The 22,553-nt window shown below is 40.1% G+C and overlaps 2 protein-coding genes across 2 annotated transcripts; both read left to right on the top strand.

Moving 5' to 3' along the window:
• The first annotated feature begins 3,774 nt into the window (after positions 1-3,774).
• LOC113616481 (protein BEX1) lies at positions 3,775-5,349 on the top strand. Its single transcript, XM_027099831.1, has 3 exons — positions 3,775-3,901; positions 4,300-4,377; positions 4,710-5,349. Exon 3 carries the CDS (start codon positions 4,715-4,717, stop codon positions 5,099-5,101), a length of 387 nt encoding a protein of 128 aa, XP_026955632.1. The 5' UTR covers positions 3,775-3,901; positions 4,300-4,377; positions 4,710-4,714; the 3' UTR covers positions 5,102-5,349.
• A 1,551-nt stretch (positions 5,350-6,900) lies between these two features.
• LOC113616483 (transcription elongation factor A protein-like 5) lies at positions 6,901-21,575 on the top strand. Its single transcript, XM_027099833.1, is given in 3 exon segments — positions 6,901-7,593; positions 20,928-21,494; positions 21,496-21,575. Coding segments are annotated over 2 exon segments (570 nt in total). The 5' UTR covers positions 6,901-7,593; positions 20,928-20,954; the 3' UTR covers positions 21,526-21,575.
• Positions 21,576-22,553: the final 978 nt, after the last annotated feature.

The raw sequence follows: 22,553 nt of genomic DNA, 5'->3' as shown, positions 1-22,553 counted from the left end.
TATACATATGTTTACTTTTATATATTCTTCCAAATAGTTTTCCAAAGTGATAGTACCAGTTCTAATTGTACTTGTAAAACACTTGATATTTTCTGTCTTTATTATTTTAGACATTCTGGGTGGTGTTTAGTGGTATCACATTTTGGTTTCAATTTGCATTTCACTGCAAGAGAATGAAGATGAGCATATTTTCACAAATTTACTAGACATTTGGATATTCAGTTTTTTGAGTTGCTGTTTTAAAGTGTTTGCCCAGTTTTCTATTGGGTTGTCTTTTTCTTATTCATTTTTGAGAGTTCTTTATACATTATAGATACAAATCATTTCTCAGATATATGTGTTCGAAAAATCTTCTCCTAGCTTGTGGCTTGCTTCCTTATTCTTTTGATTTGTCTTTTGATGAATAGAAGTTTCTGATATTAATAAAGTACAATTTATAATCTTTTTTATCCTTTGTAATTAGTCCTTTTTGTGCCCTCTTTAAGAACACTGCCTACTCCAAAGTCATGAAGATGATTTCCTGTGCATTTTGCATTAGAATGACATTTTTACCTTTCCCATTTAGATCTGCAATCCTCTGGGAATTTATTTTTGTGTGTTACTTAGGTGGAGTTAACAAATATTCTTCACCCATGGATATTTATTTGAACTGCTATGACTTTTTTTTTTAAATCCTTTCTCCACTGCACTGTCATCTTTGCCATAAATCAAGCAACAGTATGTGTAGGTATGTTTCACAGGTCCATACGTGTGTGCCTGTGTCTGTGTGTATACACATATATGTTAATATTTGAGACAATGTCATACTATTTATTCACTATAGCATTGTATTAAGTTTGGTACCTGGTATGGAAATCTTGGAGCTCTCTTTTTCAAAGTTGTCTTGGATATATTTGGCTCTTTCTTTGCATTTTCATATACGTAGTTGGAATCTGCTTGCCAACAGAAAAATAACCTGCTGGGATTTTTATATGGATTGCATTGAATTTATATATCAATTTGGGAATAATTGACAACTTGAAAATATTGAGTCTTTCAATCCATATTTCTATACTTATTTAGGTCTTCTTTAATGTTTCTCAGAAGTATTTTATAATTTTCAGTGTAGAGGTCTTGTAAGTATTTAATAAGATTTATTCCTAGATAATTTGATTTTTAATTTCCTTTACTGGGGTATAATTTACATACAATAAGATACATACATTTTGACTATACAGTTCAATGAAAATGCATTTTCCAGTGGAGTTACTACTCTGTCAAGATAGAGAACATTTCCCTCAGCTAAGAAAGTTCTGTTTTGCCCCTTTTACAGTCAGAAAAATTACAACCTTCAAGCCAGGCAAACATTGATTTGATTAAATTTATATCAATATAATTTAGTTTTGCCTCTAACTTTATATAAATGGAATCATGCAGAATGTACTCTTTTGTGTCTGGTATCTTTCCCTAAGTATAATATTTTTTGAGATGCATCTCTGTTATTGCTTGTACCAGTAGTTTGCCTCTTTCTATTGCTTAGTAGTATTCTAATTCATGAAAACATCAAATTTGTTTCTCTATTCATTTCTTGATGGACATTTGGATTGTACCCACTTAGGGCCTATCATAAATGAAATTGCTATGAACATTCCTGTGCAAATCTTTTTGAGGAAATGTTTTAAATTCTGCTTGGGAAAATTCCTAAGAGTGGAATTTCTGGGACATATGGTAAGTGTAAGTTTAACTTTTCAAGAAACTGTTGAAATCTTTCAAGGTGGGTGAACTTCTTACCAGCAATGAATGAGAGTCTCAGTTGTTCCATATCCTCAAAAATACTTAGGATTGGGGACTTCTCTGGTGGTCCAGTGGTTAAGACTTCGCCCTCCAATGCAGGGGATGCGAACTAAGATCCCACATGCCTTATGGCCAAAAAAAACCAAAACATAAAACAGAAGCAATTTTGTAACGAATTCAATAAAGACTTTAAAAAAAAGTGGTGATGTAAAAACATGGATAAGAGGCTACTATTTAAAAAAATACTAAGGGTTGTCTGACTTTTAAATATTAGCTACTCAGATGAGTGTGCAGTGATATGTAATTCTGGGTTTTGTTTTGTCTTGTTTTTTACATTTTCCTGATGATTAACGAGATTGAGGATCTTTCCATGAGCTCATTGGTAATTTGCATATGTACTTCTGTGAAATTTTTGTTCATTTTTGGTTTTTAGTTTTCTTTTTAATGTTTTTCATATATTATTCTTTTTGATCATTTTTAATTGCATTGTTTGCCTTCTTATTTTGAAATTTAAGAGTTCTTTATATATCTTCTGGATACAAACCTTTTGTTGGTTACACATATTCTAAGTATTTTCTCCCAGATTCCCACTTCATTTTCTTAACCATATCTTTCAAAGAGCAGACATTTTTTTTTTGATAAGCCCAATGTCTGTACATGCCACTACTACACTACCTTTACTACTACATCATAAGTCTGGAACTCAGATAATGCAATTTTCCAGATTTGTGGTTTTCTTTTCAAAATTATTTTGTCTATTCTAGGCACTTTGCATTTCCATAGAAATTTGGGGTTAAGTTTATCAGTTTACATGAAGTTGCCTGCTGCAAGTTTTATTTTGACTGCACTGAATTTATAGATCAATTTGGAGAGAATTAGTATCTTAACAGTACTGAAATTCTTGACCCAGGATCATGGTTTACCTTCACATTTATTTTGATCTTTAGCTTCTTTCAGCAGTCTTTTGTAGTTTTCAATGTATAAGTTTTCTACATGTTTTCTTAAATTTATCCCTAAGTATTTCACATTTTTGGAACCTATCATACATTTCATACACACACACAAAATTTCAATTTCCAATGGTTCATTGCTAGCATACAGGAACACAACTGAGTTTTTGTATATCTATCCATAACTACAACCCTGCTAAATTAAATTCTTACTTCTACAGTAGGTTTATTGTAGATCCCTTAGGAGTCTATCAATACACGATCATGCGATTTGCAAATAGGCATACTTATTGCCTTTTGAATCAGAAATTTGTGAAGGAGTTTCTGTTGTTGTTTTAGTTCTGAAAAACAAACAAGGCTCTGCTGTACTACACACTTATTGGCTCACCTCATGGAAGGGCCTCATGTATCTAGAGGCCACTCACAAGAGGAGCCATCAGCTGCTTTGTCCTTTTCCAAATTCTAAAAACGTAGCTGCCTGTAGAGTCTATATTTATATAATGACTTCGCAGAAGAGACAGGTGGTTGGTCTTTTTTCCAACTTTAACGCTGTTTTTCAAATAAAAACGATTTACTTCCTTTTTTAAAAGTATACTGACTTTTTTGTCTAAAATAAAAGGAACAAAACAGAGAGGTATAAAGAATTTTTAAAAATCCTCTCTCCTGGGGTCTTTTCCAGACACATTTCTTCTATGCATTTTAGTGGAGGGAAAAGGGAGAGATTGGTAGCAGAAAGCACAGCAGGTGGAAGGAGGCGTGTCCTGGGAGCAGAGGAGGGCAAAAGCAAGTCTCCAGAAGAGCACTGGTAATGGCCAACGGCCCCCCGCCCCCCGGGAAGATACTGCCCTTCCGTGGCCGTTAGAGAAAGGCCCAGGAACACACAAAGAAAGGAGAGCGTCGGGGCCCAAGCCGGTGTTCGGACAAGTGACATGGCGGGCAGGGGGAGGTGAGCACCACCGGTTCTGCGCGACCCCGTGGGGCAGAAGGGGGCGGCGCGAAGGCGTGGCGTCCCGCGGTGACGGAGGGCGCACGTGACCGGCCCGCGCCAACTCGCGTTTGCCCTGCTCTAGTGTTAGACTCGGCCGTTGCTCGCTACCTTCTCGGTCCCTGCTCCCGGTGGCCCTGAGGGACTGCGGGCCGAGGTCGGCCCCCAAGGGTAGGAGGCGCGGGGGCAGCAGGTAAGGAACCCGGAGGGGGGTCCCCAGAGGTGGCGTGAGCAAGCGGACACGGCCTGTGGACCCCTCCCCGGGGATCCGGTTGCCCCGGGGCGGAGACCGCAGCCCCCATGCCCCCTGCGGCCTAGCGTTTGGCCACAGAAAACGGTAGGCCTTCTCTGGGGGCGGGCTGCGCGGCCCTGAAGCGGCTGCCTGCTTCTCGCAACACAGCGAGCTTTTCCGACACCCCTGCCCCGCCCCCTTTCTTCTCGGGGTAGAAAATGGTGGTCGGCGCGGGGGCGGCTGAGGATGGGAGCGGGGGACGCTGGGTGGGGGTGGCCGGGGGTGGGAGATGCGGGGCTGAGAAGGGGCCGAGCGTCCGGATGCAGCAGCCCCCCTTCCCCCACCCTTACTCTCTGCAGGTCTGCGAGTCGAAGTGTTGCGGCGGCGCACTTGCAGCAAGAATCGGGAGGAGCAGGAGACCGCGAGGATAGGCCCAGGTCTGTGCGGGGGACAGTTGGGATGTGGGGGGTACGTGTGGATAGCCCTAAGACCCCCCAAATACCACCCCCTACCCTGTCCTCCATTTTGGTGCCTGCAGAGACGTGGGCATGGATAGGCAGGGAAAATGGTGGGTTTTGGGCGAGGGAGGGGGAGAGCTTGGACTGGGGGCCCCCTAGAGGGCATAAGGAGCCTCTCAGGTGGGAAAACGAAAATTTGAAGAGCCTTTACATCCGGGGCTGGAAGTCTTGAGAGGTGCTTAGTAGGGCCTCTGTCCTCGGTGCTGATCAGTCCACCCAGAAAATAGTCTCTTCTCTCTTTTGTCTCCTAGGAGCAATGGCGTCCAAAGAGGAACAAGCAGTAAAAAATCTCTACATGGAAAATGCTAACCAGGAGAATGAAAACAAGGATGAAAAGGGGCAGGATGCTAATAAAGGAGAGCCTTTCGCCCTCCCTTTGGAAGCTGGTGAATATTGTGTACCTAGAGGAAATCGTAGGAGGTTCCGTGTTAGGCAGCCCATCCTGCAGTATAGATGGGACATGACTCAGAGGCTTGAAGAGCCACAGGCAAGGATGAGAGAAGAGAATATGGAAAGGATTGGGGAGGAGGTGAGGCAGCTGATGGAAAAGCTGAGGGAAAAGCAGTTGAGTCATAGTCTGCGGGCAGTTAGCACTGACCCCCCTCACCATGACCATCATGATGAGTTTTGCCTTATGCCTTGAATCCTGATGTTTTCCCTGAAGTTAGTAGGGAGACACACCTGCTTCCTAAACTTACATGTTTGTGACGTACCTTTGTTGTAAACCTTTTGGTGTTACTTGTTTCTTGTGGGTCTCCTATTACCAGCTTCTAACTGAATGTTGTGTTTCTGACCCAATCTGTAAGTTTCTGTCAGCAGGAGAGTTTTACCTATTGCATGGAGAGATGTTCTTTATATATTGTGACATTAATAAAGCAGTTTAAAAAAGCATTCTCTGTTTTTTTTCCCTTAAAATCGTATATATTTTATATCTGAATAGACAGTCTAAGGATATATAAAGTAAAATGATCTCTTTATGGTAGAATTATGAATAATTTTTATTTTCTTATCTCTATTTTCTCGCCCTTTTTATTTTTTTACCTGCATTGGACAACTCCCAAATGATGCTGATTTGAGTACTAGATCTTCCCAACGTTTTCAGTATCACATCCACAGATAATTTCTTGTGTTATTCACAGAGACAGAAAGCCATGTTCATTGTCTATCAGATTTATCCATTTAGAACTCTCAGAGGGCATCCTCATTTTCAAGATTTGAGGTCCTGGCAACCCACACATTATATCCTCCATGTACTTTTTATTTCCTTTGGCCGCGCTGCCTGGCTTGTGGCATCTTAGTTCCCAGACCAGGGATTGAACCCGGGCCATAGCAGTGAGAGCTCCAAGTCCTCACCACTGGACTGCCAGGGCACTCCCTCTATTTTCTCATTTTTCAAAACAACACATACTACTTAATGAAAGAGATTGACAACCTGATAAAGCAATGTGAGCACTTACTAAGCACTTGTCACAGAATCTTGGTTTTAGCTTACCTTGGTCTCTTATTTAGAAGTGTAAACCTAATGATGATGAGACATACCTCTTTAAAAATCATTATGTTTATCAGCAAGATGAAGATAATAATCACCTCCCAGGGCTTTTGTGTGCACTTGAGGCAATAAGTTTGTAAGCTTTCTTTAAGCTCATTCCCAGTGGCATATGCATGACCCAACCCTTTAGATATTACCTTCAGCTATTTGGGGAAGTTCCCAAAGCCAGGTCTTCCCTATACTCACAAACAAGTCCAATAGGCTAAGGGGTAGGTAAGTCCATTCCTCTGTTGTGCCCCATTCTCACCATCTCCACAGGTTGTTGATGTTCAGGAATCCTTAAGGTGAGAAAGTCCCACTATGTCTCTGGAATTCCCAATGAATTGAATCTTCACTCTGTTTTATAAACTGGATAAATCCCCTCTCCCCGTTTAGCTTCATGGAAAGACCTTGCCTGTCTGGGTCTTTCTTAGGTGTAGTTCTTTCCCAAGAAACCTCCATAATTCATGAGACTATACAATGTGTGAGGGAACAGCTCACTTAAAATTTGAGACAGTGCCTCCTCACACCACCCCCGTGAAACCTATGAATGTGAAAAGTTATCCTATATTGAGTTGGTTGCCAGGAGATCATGTCAGTGAATTCAGTGGATACCCAAATGTGGACACCTTTATGAGAAGATTGATTGGAGGACTCTTGGGTTTAAGTGTTCCAGTAGAACTTGGGAAAAAAAGTTGCCTTGCAGTGTGCTAAGTAGGTGAAATACATATTATGCATACTATTTCTTTTGTGGAAATAAACTTAGAATTCTAGAACAGAAGTTGGCAAACCACAGGCCATGAGCCAAATCTGGCCTACTGCTTATTTTTTTGGCCAATGAGCTAAGAATAAATTTTATGTTTTTTAATGGTTGAAAAAAATCAAGAATATTTTGTGACATGTAGAAATCATATGAAATTCAAATTTTGGTGTCCATAAAGTTTAATTGGAATACAGACATGTTTATTAATTTACATATTATCTATGGCTGGTTTTGGCCTACAGTGGCAGAATTGAATAGTTGTGAAAGAAATGGTATGGCCCACCTGTAAAGCCTACATGTTTATTATCTGGCCCTAACAGAAAAAGTTTGGTAACCCTGCTCTAGAATATAACATCACAATAGCACTTAGGAAACCAAAGGGAAAAGTGGCTAGGCAGGTGAAAATGACATGTAACACAGCAAACCACAGACATCATGAATCAGATGCCTAATCAATTTCAAAGCCCTCCTTCCTCCAGGTGCTTGAGACACAAGGTATTACATTCATGTGAGACAAGTTTATAGAGAGAAAGGCTAAAGTTGAAAAGACAGGAAAATTGATGAACTGAGAAGCTTATGCCCTACCAAACTTCTCACTCTTTTTCTTATTTTATTTTTTAGCCACGCCATGCGGGATCTTAATTCCTGACTGGGGATCAAACCTGTGCCCCCTGCAGTGGAAGTGCAGAGTCTCAACCACTGGACTGCCAGGGAAGTCTCCCAGACTTACCGCTCTTGATTACCAATATTTGCACCAGCTTCTATGGAAAACAGAAGCATTCTGGCTTTCTTGGCCTAAGGATATTCAGCATTTCCTTCATGAAAAGAAATTGGAAGCTCATATGTGAGTGAATCCATGGTATACCTTGATAGGTTAGACATGCATATGCCCAGAAAAATGTACATCTCTTCGTATATAGGTAGATTCAAGGTGCCCTGTCAACCTCAGAGAATGATGAGTTTAGGATTCTAGTCTCTGGACAGAATGCTTTCTGCTAACCAGCTTCCCTTGGCTCTTAACAGAGTGTTTGGATCTGAAAGGGCATCTAAGGGAGTAGTATGTGAGTGGTCAGGCTCCATGTAAAATGCTTGGGCAAGAAACAACCAGCAGAAAGTGAGCAAAAGACAATAAAGGAGCAGGGCATGAAGTTCCTTTGAGGAGAACAGCTATATCTAAGGTCTGGCTGCATTTGCCTGTTGACATCATTTCTATGTGTTGAGCCTCCTTTTCTCCCTCACAGTGGCCATTCTCCACAAAAGGGATAGACCAATTCTTCCCATAAATGCCTAAAAAATCTAGCAAAGAGAAGGCAGTGAGATTAGAGAGTGTTCCCTTTGTTATCAAAGAAAAACGGTGTTCAAGAAAGTTTTGAGATGTAGATATAGACTGGGTCATTGGAGTTTTAGCACATCATACATATCTAGTAGATATCTGATGAATGAAAAACTGAGTAAGTATAGATTTAGTGATATTCAGAAAATGATAAGGATACATGTTTGAATCCTTATGTATTTCTAACAAAATTGAAATAATAATGCAGATAATATAACAGTTGAATACAAATAATTACTGAATTTTTTTCTTTAAAAATACAAATCTATTGAAGGAAATTCAGAAAATAAACTTAAGGGCCACCTTGTGACCAAAGAAAGCAATGCAGTTTGAATTTTCTAGCCAGAGGAAGAGTGCACAGACACTGGACTCTTCCAGGGAGTTGAGATACATAGGAAATGCACTTTGATTAGAAGTGAAATAAAGCCTTCAAAATTAACCATCACGTGAGACATCAAGCCACATTTATGCTTCAAATGAAAATAGAGTAACAGGGACTGGATTTACTTCCCTAACTAAAACAACTAAAATCAGGACAAAATATATAAAAGAACAATTTTCAGTTGCTGAACATCAGACAGTCGAGGGAAAAGTTCTCTGAGAGAGGGGAAACAACATGAGCCTTCGGATTGCCCCCAACTGTGTATTGTAGAATTTATAACATGTGGGAGTAAAATGTATGTCAACAGTAGCACAAAGGCCAGGAGATAGGGAATGGAAGTACACAATTTTAAAGTTCTTATTCTATACCTTAATATCATTTGAAGGTAGGTTCTGAAATGTTAAAAATGTATATTACCAACATATGAGATAAAATGGAATCTTAAGAATACTCAATCAAAAAACTGTTGGAGGGAAAAGAGAACAAAGAACAGATGAGACAAATGTAAACAAATAGCAAGATACCTGATTAAAACCCAAACATGTCAATACCAATAATCACATTAATGTAAATGGTCTAAAGACCTCAATTATAAAGCAGAGATTGTCAGATTGTATAGAAAAGCAAGACACAAATATATACTGCCTATAAGAACCTTAATTTAAATTTAAAGATACAAACTGATTACAAGTAAAAGAATAGAAAAAGATGAACAATCTTAACACTAGTCAGAGCAAAGCTTGAGTGGCTATATTGATATCAGTTACAATAAATTTCAGAGAAAAGAATAATACCAGGGAAATTATGGTCATAGAATGTCATTACATCATTTTAAGTGGTGAGTTTGTCAAGAGGACAAAACAATCATAAACATTCATATATCACAGTGCTTCAAAATACATGAAGCCAAAATTGATAGAACTACAAGGATAAACAGACAAATCCACAATTACAGTCACCTTCTCTAAAATATTGATAGAATAAGTAGACAGAAAATCAGCAAGTACAACACTATGAACCAATTCACCTAGTTGACAATTGTAGAACTTGCCACCAACAACAATAGAACATTTGTTTCACATGCACGTGGAATATTTACCAAGATTGTCCATATTCAGGACCATAAAATAAGCCTCAATAATGTTAACAGGATTCAAATCATAAAATGTATGCTATTTTGAGCACGATAGAGTTAAACGAGGAGCTAATGAGAGAAAGATCTCTGAAAAATCCCCAAATATTTAAATTAACATGAAATAATACAGATCTAAATAACTCAAAGAAGAAATCAAAAGGGAAATTATATTTTGAACTGAGTGAAAATGAAAACAACATATAATAATCTGTGGGATGTGGCAAAAGTAGCACTCAGGAAATTTTATAGTATAAACATTTATATTAGAATAGAAGAAAGGCCTATAGTTGTTAAGTAAATGGAAATTTCATTTAAAACACTTCCTCTGAAGAAAACTATAGGTCGAGATGGCTTTACTGGTAATTCTACTAAACATTTAAGGATGACATAACACCAATTATATGCCAAATCCTTAGAAAACTAAAGAGGGCGGAATACTTCCCAACTCATCCTACGAGGGTAGAATTACCCAGATAACTAACCAGACAATTATATTACAAGGAAAGATAACTACAAACCAATCTCCTTCATGGACATATATGCAAAAATTCTTAACAAAACTTTAGTAAAATCTAATTCAATTATATATAAAAATTACAGTACACCATCATCAAGTAAGGTTTATCCCAAGGATTCAAGGCAAGGTTAATATTTGAAAATCATAATTCACCATATTGACATAAAAGAGAAAAAAACATATGATCATCTCAAGGGAGAATGAAAAAAACATTTGCTAAAATTTTAAAAATCTCTTATTAAAATACTCAGCAACCAGGTATAGAAGAGACCTTCCTCAACCTGATACAATACATCTATGAAAAACCTACATATTGACGTGTGCCTAAAGGCTAAATGTTTTCCCCCTAAGATAAGAAACAAGGCAAAAATGGACACTTTCACAAATTAGATTCAACACTGTATTAGAAGTTTTAGCCAGTACAATAAGATAAGAAAGAGAAATAAAAGTCATACAGATTACAAAGGAAAAAAATAGAAAAATCTTTATTCATAGAAAACATGATAGTCCATGTAGAAAATCCTATGTAATATACAAAAACTGCTAGAGCTAATAAGTGAGTTTAGAAAGGTTGCAGGATAAAAGATCAGTATACAAATTTAGCTGTATTTCTAGTTTTCTGAGACTGCTGTTAACAAATAACCATAAACTTGGTGACTTTAAAAAAACTGAGAAATTTATTCTCTCACAGTTCAGTACACCAGAAGTCCAAATCAAAGTGACAGTAATGCTAAGTTCTCTCTGAAGGCTCTAGGGAAAAATGCTTCCTTACCTTTTCCAGCTCTGGTGGCCCTAGGCATTCCTCAGCTTGTGGCCCATCCTAATTCAGTATGCTCTGATCTCAATTCTCAATTAACCATGTCTGCAAAGACCCTATTTTCAAATAAGGTCAAATTCTGAAGTGCTGGGTGAACATGAATTTTAAGGAAAAATATTCAGCTCTCTGCAAGTAATGAATAGCCAGAATAAAATTTAAAACATGTCATTTACAGTAACATCAGAAATATGAATTATTTAGGGATAAATTTGACAAAAGATGTGTAAGATTTGTACATTGAAAGCTATAAAACATTCATGACATAAATTAAATCACAGCAGTTTTTAATAGAAACTGACAATCTGATTCTGAAATTTACATTAAAAAATCCAAAGGACTGAGAATAGTCCAAACAATTTTGAGAAGAGAAACATTTTGGAAAACTTTCACTACCTTATTGCAAGAGTTATAATAATGGTGCCATAATCAAAACAGTGTGGTATCAGCATAAATATAGACAAATTGATCAATGGAACAGAACAGTCAAGAAATAGATTCACACATATATGCTTTTCACAAAGATTCCAAGGCAATTTGATGGTGGAATAGACACTCTTTTTGATAATTGGTGTTGGAACAACTAGTTCCAATTGAACCTTTATTAGTGATCGTGATCATGATCACCATCATCATCATCATAATTAGAATAACTTTATCTCACATCGTATAAAAAGTTGAGTGAAACTGTGTCAAAGACCTAAATGTAAGGTAAAACATAAAATTTCTAGGAAAAAAAATAGGAGAAACTCTTAGGGACTTTGAGTTTGTAAAAAATTTGAAATTAGAATTCAAAAAAACAAACTCTAACAGAAAACAAATCAATATATTGGACCTCATCAAAATGTATCCTTTCTCGTCAAAAGACATTTTGATTCTCAGAGATGGATAGAGACAGAGTGTTAGAAATCCTAAGACCTCTCTCTACAACAATAAATAAGGACACAGGCTAAGAGAGTACAAGTGTCTTGCCATACATCTGAGAAGCTGTAGGACCATAGCCAGACCTGAGCTGGATTCAACTTTATTAAACAGCAAAAATCTGACCTGCAGGCTTCCAGTTCTGGATAAGGTAGAGCCACACCATCCCTTCCACACCTTTCATCTTACAACTGAAAAACCAAAGACATATCACAACAAAAAGCATAGGAAAACACTGGAAGATAGAAAGATGAAGATGGACTGCCCAGAGATCTTGGGTTCCAAAGGAACTCAATAAAAGTTTATTAAACTTTGACCAATGGGTCAAAGAAGAAATCACAAGAGAACTTAGAAAATATCTGAGACAAATGAAAATGACACATCATACCAAAATTTATGGGAGGCAGTGAAAGCAGAGTTTAGAGGGAAACTTATAGCTACAAACACTTACATTAAAAAAGAAAAAAGATCTCACACGAAAAGCTGACTTTACATATCAAGGAAGTAGAAAAAGAACAGCAAATTAAACCTAAAGCTATTAAAAGGAATGAAATAATAAAGATTAGAGCAGAGACAAATAGAATAGATAATAGAAAAGCTATAGAGAAAAAAAATGAAACCAAGAGTTAGTTCTTCAAAAAGATCAACAAAATTGAAAAATCTTTAGCTAGGTTGAGTAGGGAAAAAAAGAATATCTATGTACCTAAAATTAACTTACAGAGGGGACATTACTACTAGTTTTACAGATATAAAAAAGATTAAAAGAGAGGACTATGGACAATTGTATGTCAACAAATTGGATAACCTGGATGAAACAGACAAATTCCTAGAAACACACAACCTACCAGGACTGAATACTGAAGAAATATAAAATGTGAGCAGAACAGTAATGAGTAAGGAGATTGAATCAATAATCAAAAAGTTCTCAACAAAGAAAAGCCCAAGACAGGATGGTGTCACTCATAAATTATACCAAATATTTAAAGAAGAACTAACACCAGTCTTTTTCAAATGCTTCCAAAAAATTTGGAACACTTCATAACTCATTCTGTCAAGCCAGCTGCATCTTAATACTAAATCCAGACAAAGACACTACAAGAAATGAAAACTAGACTAATATCCCATATGAATATTAATTCCAAAGTACTAGCAAATGTAATTCAGCAGTGCATTATAAGGATTATACACCACGACCAAGTGGGCTTTATTCCTGGATGTAAGTATTGTTCAACATATTAAAATATAGTAATGTAATAAACCATATTAAGAGAAGGAAGGAAAAAATACATGATTATCTCAATTGTTGCAGGAAAAACATTTGACAAAATTCAACACTCTTTCATGATAAAAACACTCAGCAAACTAAGAATAGAAGGAAACTACCTCAACATAATAAATGCTTTCTATGAAAAGCCCACAACTAACACCACACTTAGTGGTGAAAAATTGAAAGCTTTTCCTTTGAGATCAGAAATGAGAGAAGGAGGTCACCTTCATCACTTCTACTCAATATAGTACTGGAAGGCATAGCCCAAGCAATTAGGTGAGAAAAAAATCCATACTGTATTGGAAAGGAAGAAGTAAATATCTCTGTTCACAGATGACATGATCCTATAGGTTGAAAACCCTAAAGAGTCCTCAATAAAACTGTTAGAACTAAGAAATGAATTCAGCAAAGTTGCAGATAAATCAATGCATAAAAATTGGTTGTGTTTCTATACAACAACTGGGAACAATCTGAAAAGGAAATTAAGGGAATAATTTTTTTACGATAGCATCAAAAAGAATAAAATATTTCAGTATAAATTTAAGCAAGGGTGAAAAGCACTTTTACACTGAAAAATGCAAAACACAAATAAACGGGAAGACATCTTATGTTTGTGGAATTGAAGACAGTATTGTTAAGATGTCAATACTAGTCAAAACAATTTACAGGATTCAGTGCAACCCCTATCAAAATCCCAACGATGTTTTACTCAGGTACAGGAAAATCTATTTTAAAATTCATATGAGGACTTCCCTGGTGGCGCGGTGGTTAAGAGTCTGCCCGCCGATGCAGGGAACACGGGTTCGATCCCTGGTCCAGGAAGATCCCACATGCCGCAGAGCAGCTAAGCCCATGCGCCAAACTACTGAGCCTGTGCTCTTGAGCCTGCGAGCCACAATTACTGAGCCCACGTGCCACAACTACTGAAGCCCGCACGCCTAGAGCCCGTGCTCCACAACAAGAGAAGCCACCGCAATGAGAAGCCAGAGCACCACAACAAAGAGTAGCCCCTGCTCTCTGCAACTAGAGAAAGCCCGAGTGCAGCAACAAAGACCCAACGCAGCCAAAAATAAATTTGAAAAAATTCATATGGAATCTCAAGGGACCCTAAATAGCCAAAACAACCTTGAAATTGAAGAACAAATTTGGAGGACTCACACTTCCTGATTACAAAACTTACCATAAAGCTACAGTAATCAAACGGGGTAGTTCTGGCATAAAGACACATATAGACCAATGGAATAGAATAGAGTGCCCCAAAATAACTCTCACATATAAGTCAAGTGAATTTTGACAAGAATGCCAAGATCATTCAATGGGGAAAGACTTCACGCCAGTCACTAAGACTAGAGTCCCAGCAATGCCTATATGCTATCTTTCCTAAGGCACTGACAAATTGGACACAATAAATTTATTGCTTTTCTCCCTTTGATTTTAGTGATTTTATTACATGTCCTAAGTTCATAATTTACTTAGCCAATGACCCTGGTTTATGTTTTACTCTCTGCCAAAAGGTGTACATCTCTATATTCTTATGCCTAAAGGGAAATCTTATAGAGGTTACTACAGTACTATTAATGCCATTATAAAAATTAATGGAGATTATTGCTTTCCTCAGGGGGCAACTACCTCCTAGACCACTCCTCAACCACCTGGGAAGAGGACCTCCCACTCTCTAGCACTTAATCCTACTCCCCCACTCCAACTTCCCACCACTACCTCCTGTCTTACGTCTCTGACCATGAACACAACTACCCCTTCTCCTTGGCTATAAATACCACTAACTTTTTCTATATGTTTTACTAAACTATCAGTTCGTACACTCCAACAACATAACTACTGGACTTGTTACCAAGATCTTTTTGTCATAAAATATATAATTCATATTTATAACACTTTTCAAGTCTACCAAAAATATTGTTAGAGACCCTGAAAACTTCAGATCTGTTTTCTTGGCTATCACCATATAAATAGGGAATTTGGTTATGGCTGGCCTACAAAGACTCCTCATTTTCTATTTGTTTTCCTTCTCTTTTTTTTTTGTTTTGTTTTGTTTTTTGCGGTACGCAGGCCCCTCACCGATGTGGCCTCTCCCGTTGCGGAGCACAGGCTCTGGATGCGCAGGCCCAGCGGCCATGGCCCACAGGCCCAGCCGCTCCGCGCGGCATGTGGGATCCTCCTGGACCGGGGCACGAACCCGTGTCCCCCGCATCGGCAGGCGGACTCCCAACCACTGCACCACCAGGGAAGCCCCTGTTTTCCTTCTCTTAATTCTCACAATAAAATGTTTTCTATGCTGTTTAGGGCAACTTATTCCCTACCCTCTGTAAATATCCCCTACTATTTGGGCCACTCAAATATCCCAAATAATTGAACTTAAAACAGATGTCAAGACATCAAGGGGATAAATTGTAATATATTTTTTTGTAAAAATGCCTTTTATTCATTTGCGTGACAGTGTGTTGTGCACTGCCATCAAAAGAATCTTTAAATCTTATAAAGCCATAAAGAAAAATGAACTCACACCATATTAAAAAAATTAACTCAAAATGGACCCAAGACCTAAATATATGAGCCAAAACTTTAAAACTCTTAGAAGAAAACAAAGTGATAAATCTTCATGTCCTTGGATTTGGCAATGGATTCTTAGATATGACATTAAAAGCATGAACAACAAAAGAAAAACAGATACATTGCACTTCATAAAAATTTAAAAGTTCTGCGAATCACAAGACAGTATCAAGAAAGTGAAGACAATCCACATCATGGGAGAAAATATTAGGAAATCATATATTTGATAAGTATCCAGAATATATGAAGAATTCCTACAATTCAACAACAAAAAGCCCAATTAAAAATGGGCAAAGGAGTTGAATATATATTGCTCTAAAGAAGATATATAAATATCCAATAAACACATGATAAGATGCTCAATATCATTAGTCATTAGGAAAATGAAAATCAAAGACACTTCTCACCGACTAGGATTATAAAAATTAAAAATGGAAATTAACAATTGCTTTGGAGAATGTGGAGAAATTGGAACCCTCCTCATACATTGCTGGTAGGAATGCAAAATGTTGCAGCCACTGTGGAAAACAGTTTGGCAGTTCCCCAAATAGTTAGATATAGAATTACCATATGACCCAGCAATTCCATTCCTAGGCATATACCCAGGAGAAATAAAAACATACATCCACATAAAAACTTATACACAAATGTTTAAGGCAACACTATTCACAATAGCCAAAAGGTGGAAACAACCCAGATATCCATCAATGTTTGTATGGATAAACAAAATATGATATAGACATACAATGAAATATTATTCAGCCATAAAAAGGAATGAAATACTGTACATGCTACAATGTGAATGAACCTTGAAAACATTATGCTAAGTGAAAGAAGCCAGGCACAAATGGTCAAATATTGAATGATTCCATTTATATGAAATATCCAAAGTAGATAATTCCATAGAGGCAGAAGGTAGATTAGTTGTTGCTAGGTACTAGGGGAAGAGGAGAATTGGGAGTGACTGCTTAATGGGTATGGAGTTGATGAAAATGTTTTGGAACTAGATAGAGGTGATAGATTCACAACATCATGAATGTACTATATGCCACTGAGTTGTACACTTTAAAATGGCTAATTGTTCTGTTAATTTCTCCTAAGAAATAGACATAGTCCTATTTGAGAAAAAGATGTATATGAAAATATATTTTCTAGGCCAGTTGACCTTCTCCCTTTTTTTTATATTACCCCTTTGAGCATCTAATGAGAGTAACGGATCCTATCCTAGGCAAATGTACACACCCAGTAAAAATGTGTATACCCTACCACCCCACACACGCGCACATTATTTTGAACATAACTCCAGGGGTTTCTTTAGTTAAGAATGCCTGAACCCAAGGAGTAAGTGCTCTCCCTCTAACATAGCTCAGCTGCTATTTGTCTCTTCTCCTTCCTGTCTCATTCCCAAGTAGCTCCTTCTTCTTCTGTCTTTTCTCTACCTCATAGCTTCTGCTTCTTCATGATGTCAACCTGATCATGTATCAGGGTTTCTGAGGCTCCTAGGGTACAGCTCTTCTTTTCATAAGTCTACATACTCTACTACCTTCTAAGCACATGCTACCTTGCACATTATTTCAGGTGGTCCACAGACTTCCTCAGCTGAAAACACCTGGTCTAGGTCAATCAGTAATGGTCAGTCTGTCAGAGTTCCTTAGACACTGGTCTAAATCTGGCTGAGAGAGCACCAGGGTGGGTGTGGACTTGCAGGCAGCAACTCTTCAGCGTGGCTAGGCTCCTCCTAGGTGCCCTGGAGGTAAAGATAATAGAGTTGAAAGACCCAGCAGGCTGCATCTCCTTAGTTAGGTGGTAAGCAGTAGACAGGGTCAAGGAAGTTTCCACCTGGGCACTGGGAATAAGGGTAGACAGCAAGCAGGTCTGGAGGCTCTCCCCCCAGCAATCACTTCTACAGGCTTTATGGAAACCCTCTGCTGCAGGGGTCTAGAAGGGATCTGTTTTTGTTTCCAGTTGTCAGAACAGCATTCCCAACTCTGCTGGAGTTGCATAATCTCTGTGGGAATTTGTGGGAGGGAGGGAAGGAGCCAAAAGCATTTATTGAAGTCACCACCTTGGTCACCTCTCCATGTATATTTTTGGGTAAGCAACAGTCAGGTGCCTGAATGCAAAGGATGAGAGGCTCTGAAAGGTGAGAAGGGGTCGGGACAGCATATTCCTCCTCTCTTGATAGGGCAGGGAAGATCAGAGCATGTCGGCACCCCTCAGATCCTCAGCTGCCTTGCAGCACAGCTAAACCTCTGAATGAAAATAGCCATGGGCCAAATTTTCAAGACTGATATTGTGTTAGCCATCATGTTCCAGCAAGTGCACTTAACACTCAGCTATTGTTTGGGAACATTAAATACACGTATTTTCGGTAGAACATGACAGAACCAGCTATTTATGAAAACTTAAAGAATTCTTTTGTAAGTAGACAATCAAATCTATTTTCTAGTAAAAATTAATACTAGGAACTTACGTTGCTCTCACAATTTGGGGATGTTGGGTTTTTCCTCTACCTTAAACATGTTCTTTTTCCCAAATGAAAATAGCTTTATTTAACTTTTTGCTTATAAAAGTAACACACGGTGAGGGAAATAAGTTAAATAAAACTGAAAAAAAATTATTTAGAAGAAAATAAAATCCCTATTTCAACTACCTGCTTCCCTACCTACCAATGCACCCTGTACCTCTTATGTGAAGGTCTGGAAGACAGGAGTGAGCACCAGTGTCAGAGTGGAGAAGTAGATGGAGGGGGTGGGTGCTTTGAGATCAAACGAGAGAAAGAAAGAAATTCCACAGAGATGGATCAGTGGGGCCAGTAGCCCTGGGAAAAGACGCAGCCCCTGATAAGACAGAAGAACAAATACATACCACAGGAAGAAGGGGCCCCATTTGACCTCTGGGATTAGCCACGACCAAAATGAGTGACAGGGCCTCAAGAGGTCAGGGGAGGATACTGAAGAAGGGTGAGGTGGGAGGGGGCCAGTGAAGGGAAGAAGGGGGCTGACTCCTGAGGCACTTCCTGCAGGAAGGAGAACTAGGGACCCGAGCCCACTGGTGATGTTTCCTTCATGTGATTGGGAGCCAACGCGTGCAGAAGTCCCTCTCTTTCAGGTATCAGCTCCCTATTTCCATGGAGGAAGATAGATTTCAGACTGAGGGACCAAGGGGACAACTGCCCTATAGCCCCGCAAGGTCGCAGGTCGGTACTAGCCAGAGTGGGGAAGGGGACACCTGAGGTAGGGGTAGTAACAGATAGAGGCTACACAGGATCCGGTCTGCTTTCCAGATGCCACCCTCCCTTATTTATTTTGGCACAGAAAATTGTGTGAGTGTTGGGTGAGAGGTCTGGGTACCATCTCTTATTTCCCTGGATAAGTACTGGCTTATGGCAGCAAGAAATGTGAGAAGGAGGCATCTCCCTGAGATGGTCACAAATTCACTGCCTCCTGCGAACACCTGGGGTGGGGGTGGCAGAGGGCAAAGACCAGAGCAGGTCCAGGACTAGATTCTCTCTACCCCTTCCCTGATGTCCATCCATTTGGTGCAAGAGATGGAGGGCTTGGTGGGAGGAGATGGCGAGGAGCCAGAGGATAAGAATGGGTACCAGTTGGGATCTCTTAGGAGGCAGGTTATCAGGGGACATCTGACAGAGGGAAAAGGCTAGCGGAGGGGGATGGAGGGGAAATGGCCTGATCCTTCCAGGGTGGAGGGAGGAGGGCAACGCCTGTGAACCCAGGATGGGGAGGGCAGACCCCCTTGCAAAGGGGCCAGGCCTGCTCTTCTCCACCTTCGTCCTTTTTGCAGGGGGGGGATGTGGGGGGAGGGGGATGAGGGGGAGGGGAGCGGGAGAGATGCTACAGAGGAGGTGGACTGAAGTTCAGTCTGGAGACCAGCTCCCTATAGGGCAGGAGTGACTCCTGAACTAGGGAGAGTTGAGAGGAGGTAACATGGACCAAAATTTTTAATGAGTTTGGAAATAATTTGTCTCTTGCATTGCAGGAAAATGTGGTCTTTCTGTGTATGTGGAAAGGGAAGGGGTGGCAGGAATGCTCTGGACATTTCTGCTGTGCTCCCTGACTCTACCATTACCGTTTTCAGAATGAGTGATGGGCTCGTTCTATCTGGGTGCCCTGGGGTGAGGGTTTGGAAGGTAGAGACCTGAGCAAAACTGGATATGCCTTCTGAACATCACTGTCCTGAACATCACAAGGAAAAGTGAGATAGAAATTTGGAAGGAAGATTGGGAAACATAGAAACACTTTGGAAATAATCTCTCTCTGACATTTCTCAGTGGTTAAAAAAAAAAAGGAGGCTGTTAGGGAGGAGCTGTAGAGGGGGATCAGAGAAGCAAGGGAAAGGGCAAGGGTATGGCAGGAGCTGGGAAAGTACTGACAGCTAGAGTCGGAAAAGAATCAGTGTCCTCATTGCCACTCATTCACTTCTCAATCCCTCATTCACCATCTGTCTCCTGTCTCTCTACAGGTCTTCGGGTCTGTGGTTGTAGGCACCAACCCAGACAAGGAAAGGAAAGACCTGCAGTATCAGTGCAGGTCAACGGAAGAGGGCAACTGCCCCAGGACCCCTGGGAGTAGGAGTGACTAAAGCCTGAGCAGTAGTTGGGGAGTTTACTACCTGCCACCCCTCCTCCAAGCCTCCCTATTCCAGTCTCAGAATACATGGCCTCTGTCAGGACCCTAAGGGAACCTGGTGCTTTATGGCTGGTGAAGACAGTGGGGAGAACAAGGAAGTGAGAGTTGGCAGGTGTGGCATCTGTGAAGTCCTTGAAGATAACAGAGTATCTCTAATATCTGAGAACTGGCCATTGTCTGGTTATATCTGCAGTTCTACAAGTCTTACAACTGTAGACAAGGGGAAAAAGAAACTGGCCAGGTTTCTTGTGGGTCAGTCTAAGTTGGGACCACCCAGTTAAAATTGTTACCGGCATAGCCAAGGCCAGAGAAAAGTTTAGGGACAAATCTGCTCTTATACACTTGTCAGCACAGCCCACTTAAATGTAGGGAAAAGCACCTGTGGAAGTGTCTGCAAGGTGGGCTCATGTTAGCATGTGTGCCAACCTTGTATACACTGGGAAAGAAAGGAGAAAATGTATGGGCGGGAGTGCACCCCGCCCATAGGGGTAGGCCATGAAGATCTTAAATCACAGAGGCAAATACTTACCAGAACCTGTATTTCACCACCTAAGTCCTCAGTCTCCTTTGTCTCCGTTTTGTCTCCTAGGACAGGCAAAGGAGGGCAAATCTCAACATGGAGAAGGTCTACAGAGAAAATGAAGGAAAGCCAGAAAATGAAGGAAACCCAGACAATGAGGGAAAGTCAAAAGATGCAGTAGATACAGAAGATGAAGGAAAGTCAGATGAGGAAGAAAAGCCAGAAGTGGAGGGGAAGACAGAACACGAGGGAGAGCTCCAGAATGAGGGACGGCCAGAAGACCAGGGACAACCAGAAGATGAGAGGAAGAGAGAAAAGCAGGACAAGTCCGAAGCTGAGGGAAAGCCACACGGTGAGGGCAAGGTGGAATCCCAGGCAAAGCCAGAGAGTCAGCCGCGGGCTGCCGAAAAGTGCACCTCTGAAGACTATGTGCCCCGGAAAGCAAAAAGAAAAACGGACAGGGGGACGGACGATTCCCCCAAGGACTATCAGAACAACTTACAGGAAAGGCATCTGGGCAGTGAGGAGATGATGACAGAATGTGCAGATATGTCAAGGGCTCAGGAAGAGCTAAGGAAAAGACAGAAAATGGGTGACTTTCATTGGATGCAAAGAGATGTACAGGATCCATTCACCCCAAGGGGCCAACGGGGTGTCAGGGGAATGAGGGGCGGAGGTAGGGGCCAGAGGCGCTTACATGGTATCCCATATCTTTAATGCCTTTGGCCTTCAATTCTGACTCCTCTGATGAGAATATCGCTGACCCTGCTTTCCCTGGCAGGCATTTGCCAGGCTATGTGCTTTAACCTTAAGCTGATTCTTTGCTTTAGGTGTCACTCTCGTTACCAGCAGCCTTTTGATCCAACTACAGTGCTCTCTGTGTTTCAGTAGGGGATTTTCACCCACGTGCATGGAGGAGATGTTCATGGTACACTGTAAAACAACAATAAAGAAAAACACCAGTTTTCAGAACCACATATACAGCATCCACCCGTTTTTGAAAAAATAAAACAAAAAAGTTATACAATACATCCATGTACAGGGAAAACTGAAACTGAGTAGACCAAAAGCAAAATAATGGTTTTCTCTGGGTGCTGGTGGTAGAGATTATCCTTTCACCTGTACTTTTCCCCCTAAAATACACAGATTACTTTTGTCATAAAATAAATAATAAAGTATTTGAAACATAGGAAAATACCAAGCAATCAAAATAACTGCTCAGTGAGTTTATGAAGGTAGTGGAGACACTTAAAATTCCTGTTGTCAGGATGTGAAATGATGCGTAAAACACATTATCTCTGGGACTCACAGCTGGAGGAATCAACCTGGCAGTTATTACAGAACCACTGACGTAGGGAACAGTCTTCTCATCAGTGAATTGGGGATAAAGCTTGCCTTCCAGGGCTGTGGAGAAGATCAGATGAGATGCTGAGTGTGTGAACTGTGTTAGGATGGTTCCTACCCTTTCCCCTGCACTAGCAGGACCAGAACCCCATCAAATGTTTGGGAGACGGCTGAGGGAGCTCTCACGTGTGTCCATAAATAAATCCAGACAGCTGAAAGGTGGGTGTCACTCTCCCCCAGGTAATGCTGTATCTGAAGGACACTCTCCCTCTTCTCATGTGTCCTGTACTCTCCTTAGGGCCCCACTGCTGCTGGTGAGCTGAAGTCCTCAAGGTAACAAAGCCCCTTTGA

The sequence above is a fragment of the Aethalodelphis obliquidens genome, unplaced genomic scaffold, assembly GCF_003676395.1.
Source record: "Aethalodelphis obliquidens isolate GAN/ISIS:26980383/991018 unplaced genomic scaffold, ASM367639v1 scaffold144, whole genome shotgun sequence".
In the NCBI taxonomy this organism is placed as follows: domain Eukaryota; kingdom Metazoa; phylum Chordata; class Mammalia; order Artiodactyla; family Delphinidae; genus Aethalodelphis; species Aethalodelphis obliquidens.
The sequence above is the reverse complement of the archived record's forward strand: the minus strand, read 5'-3'. Positions and strand labels throughout refer to the sequence as shown.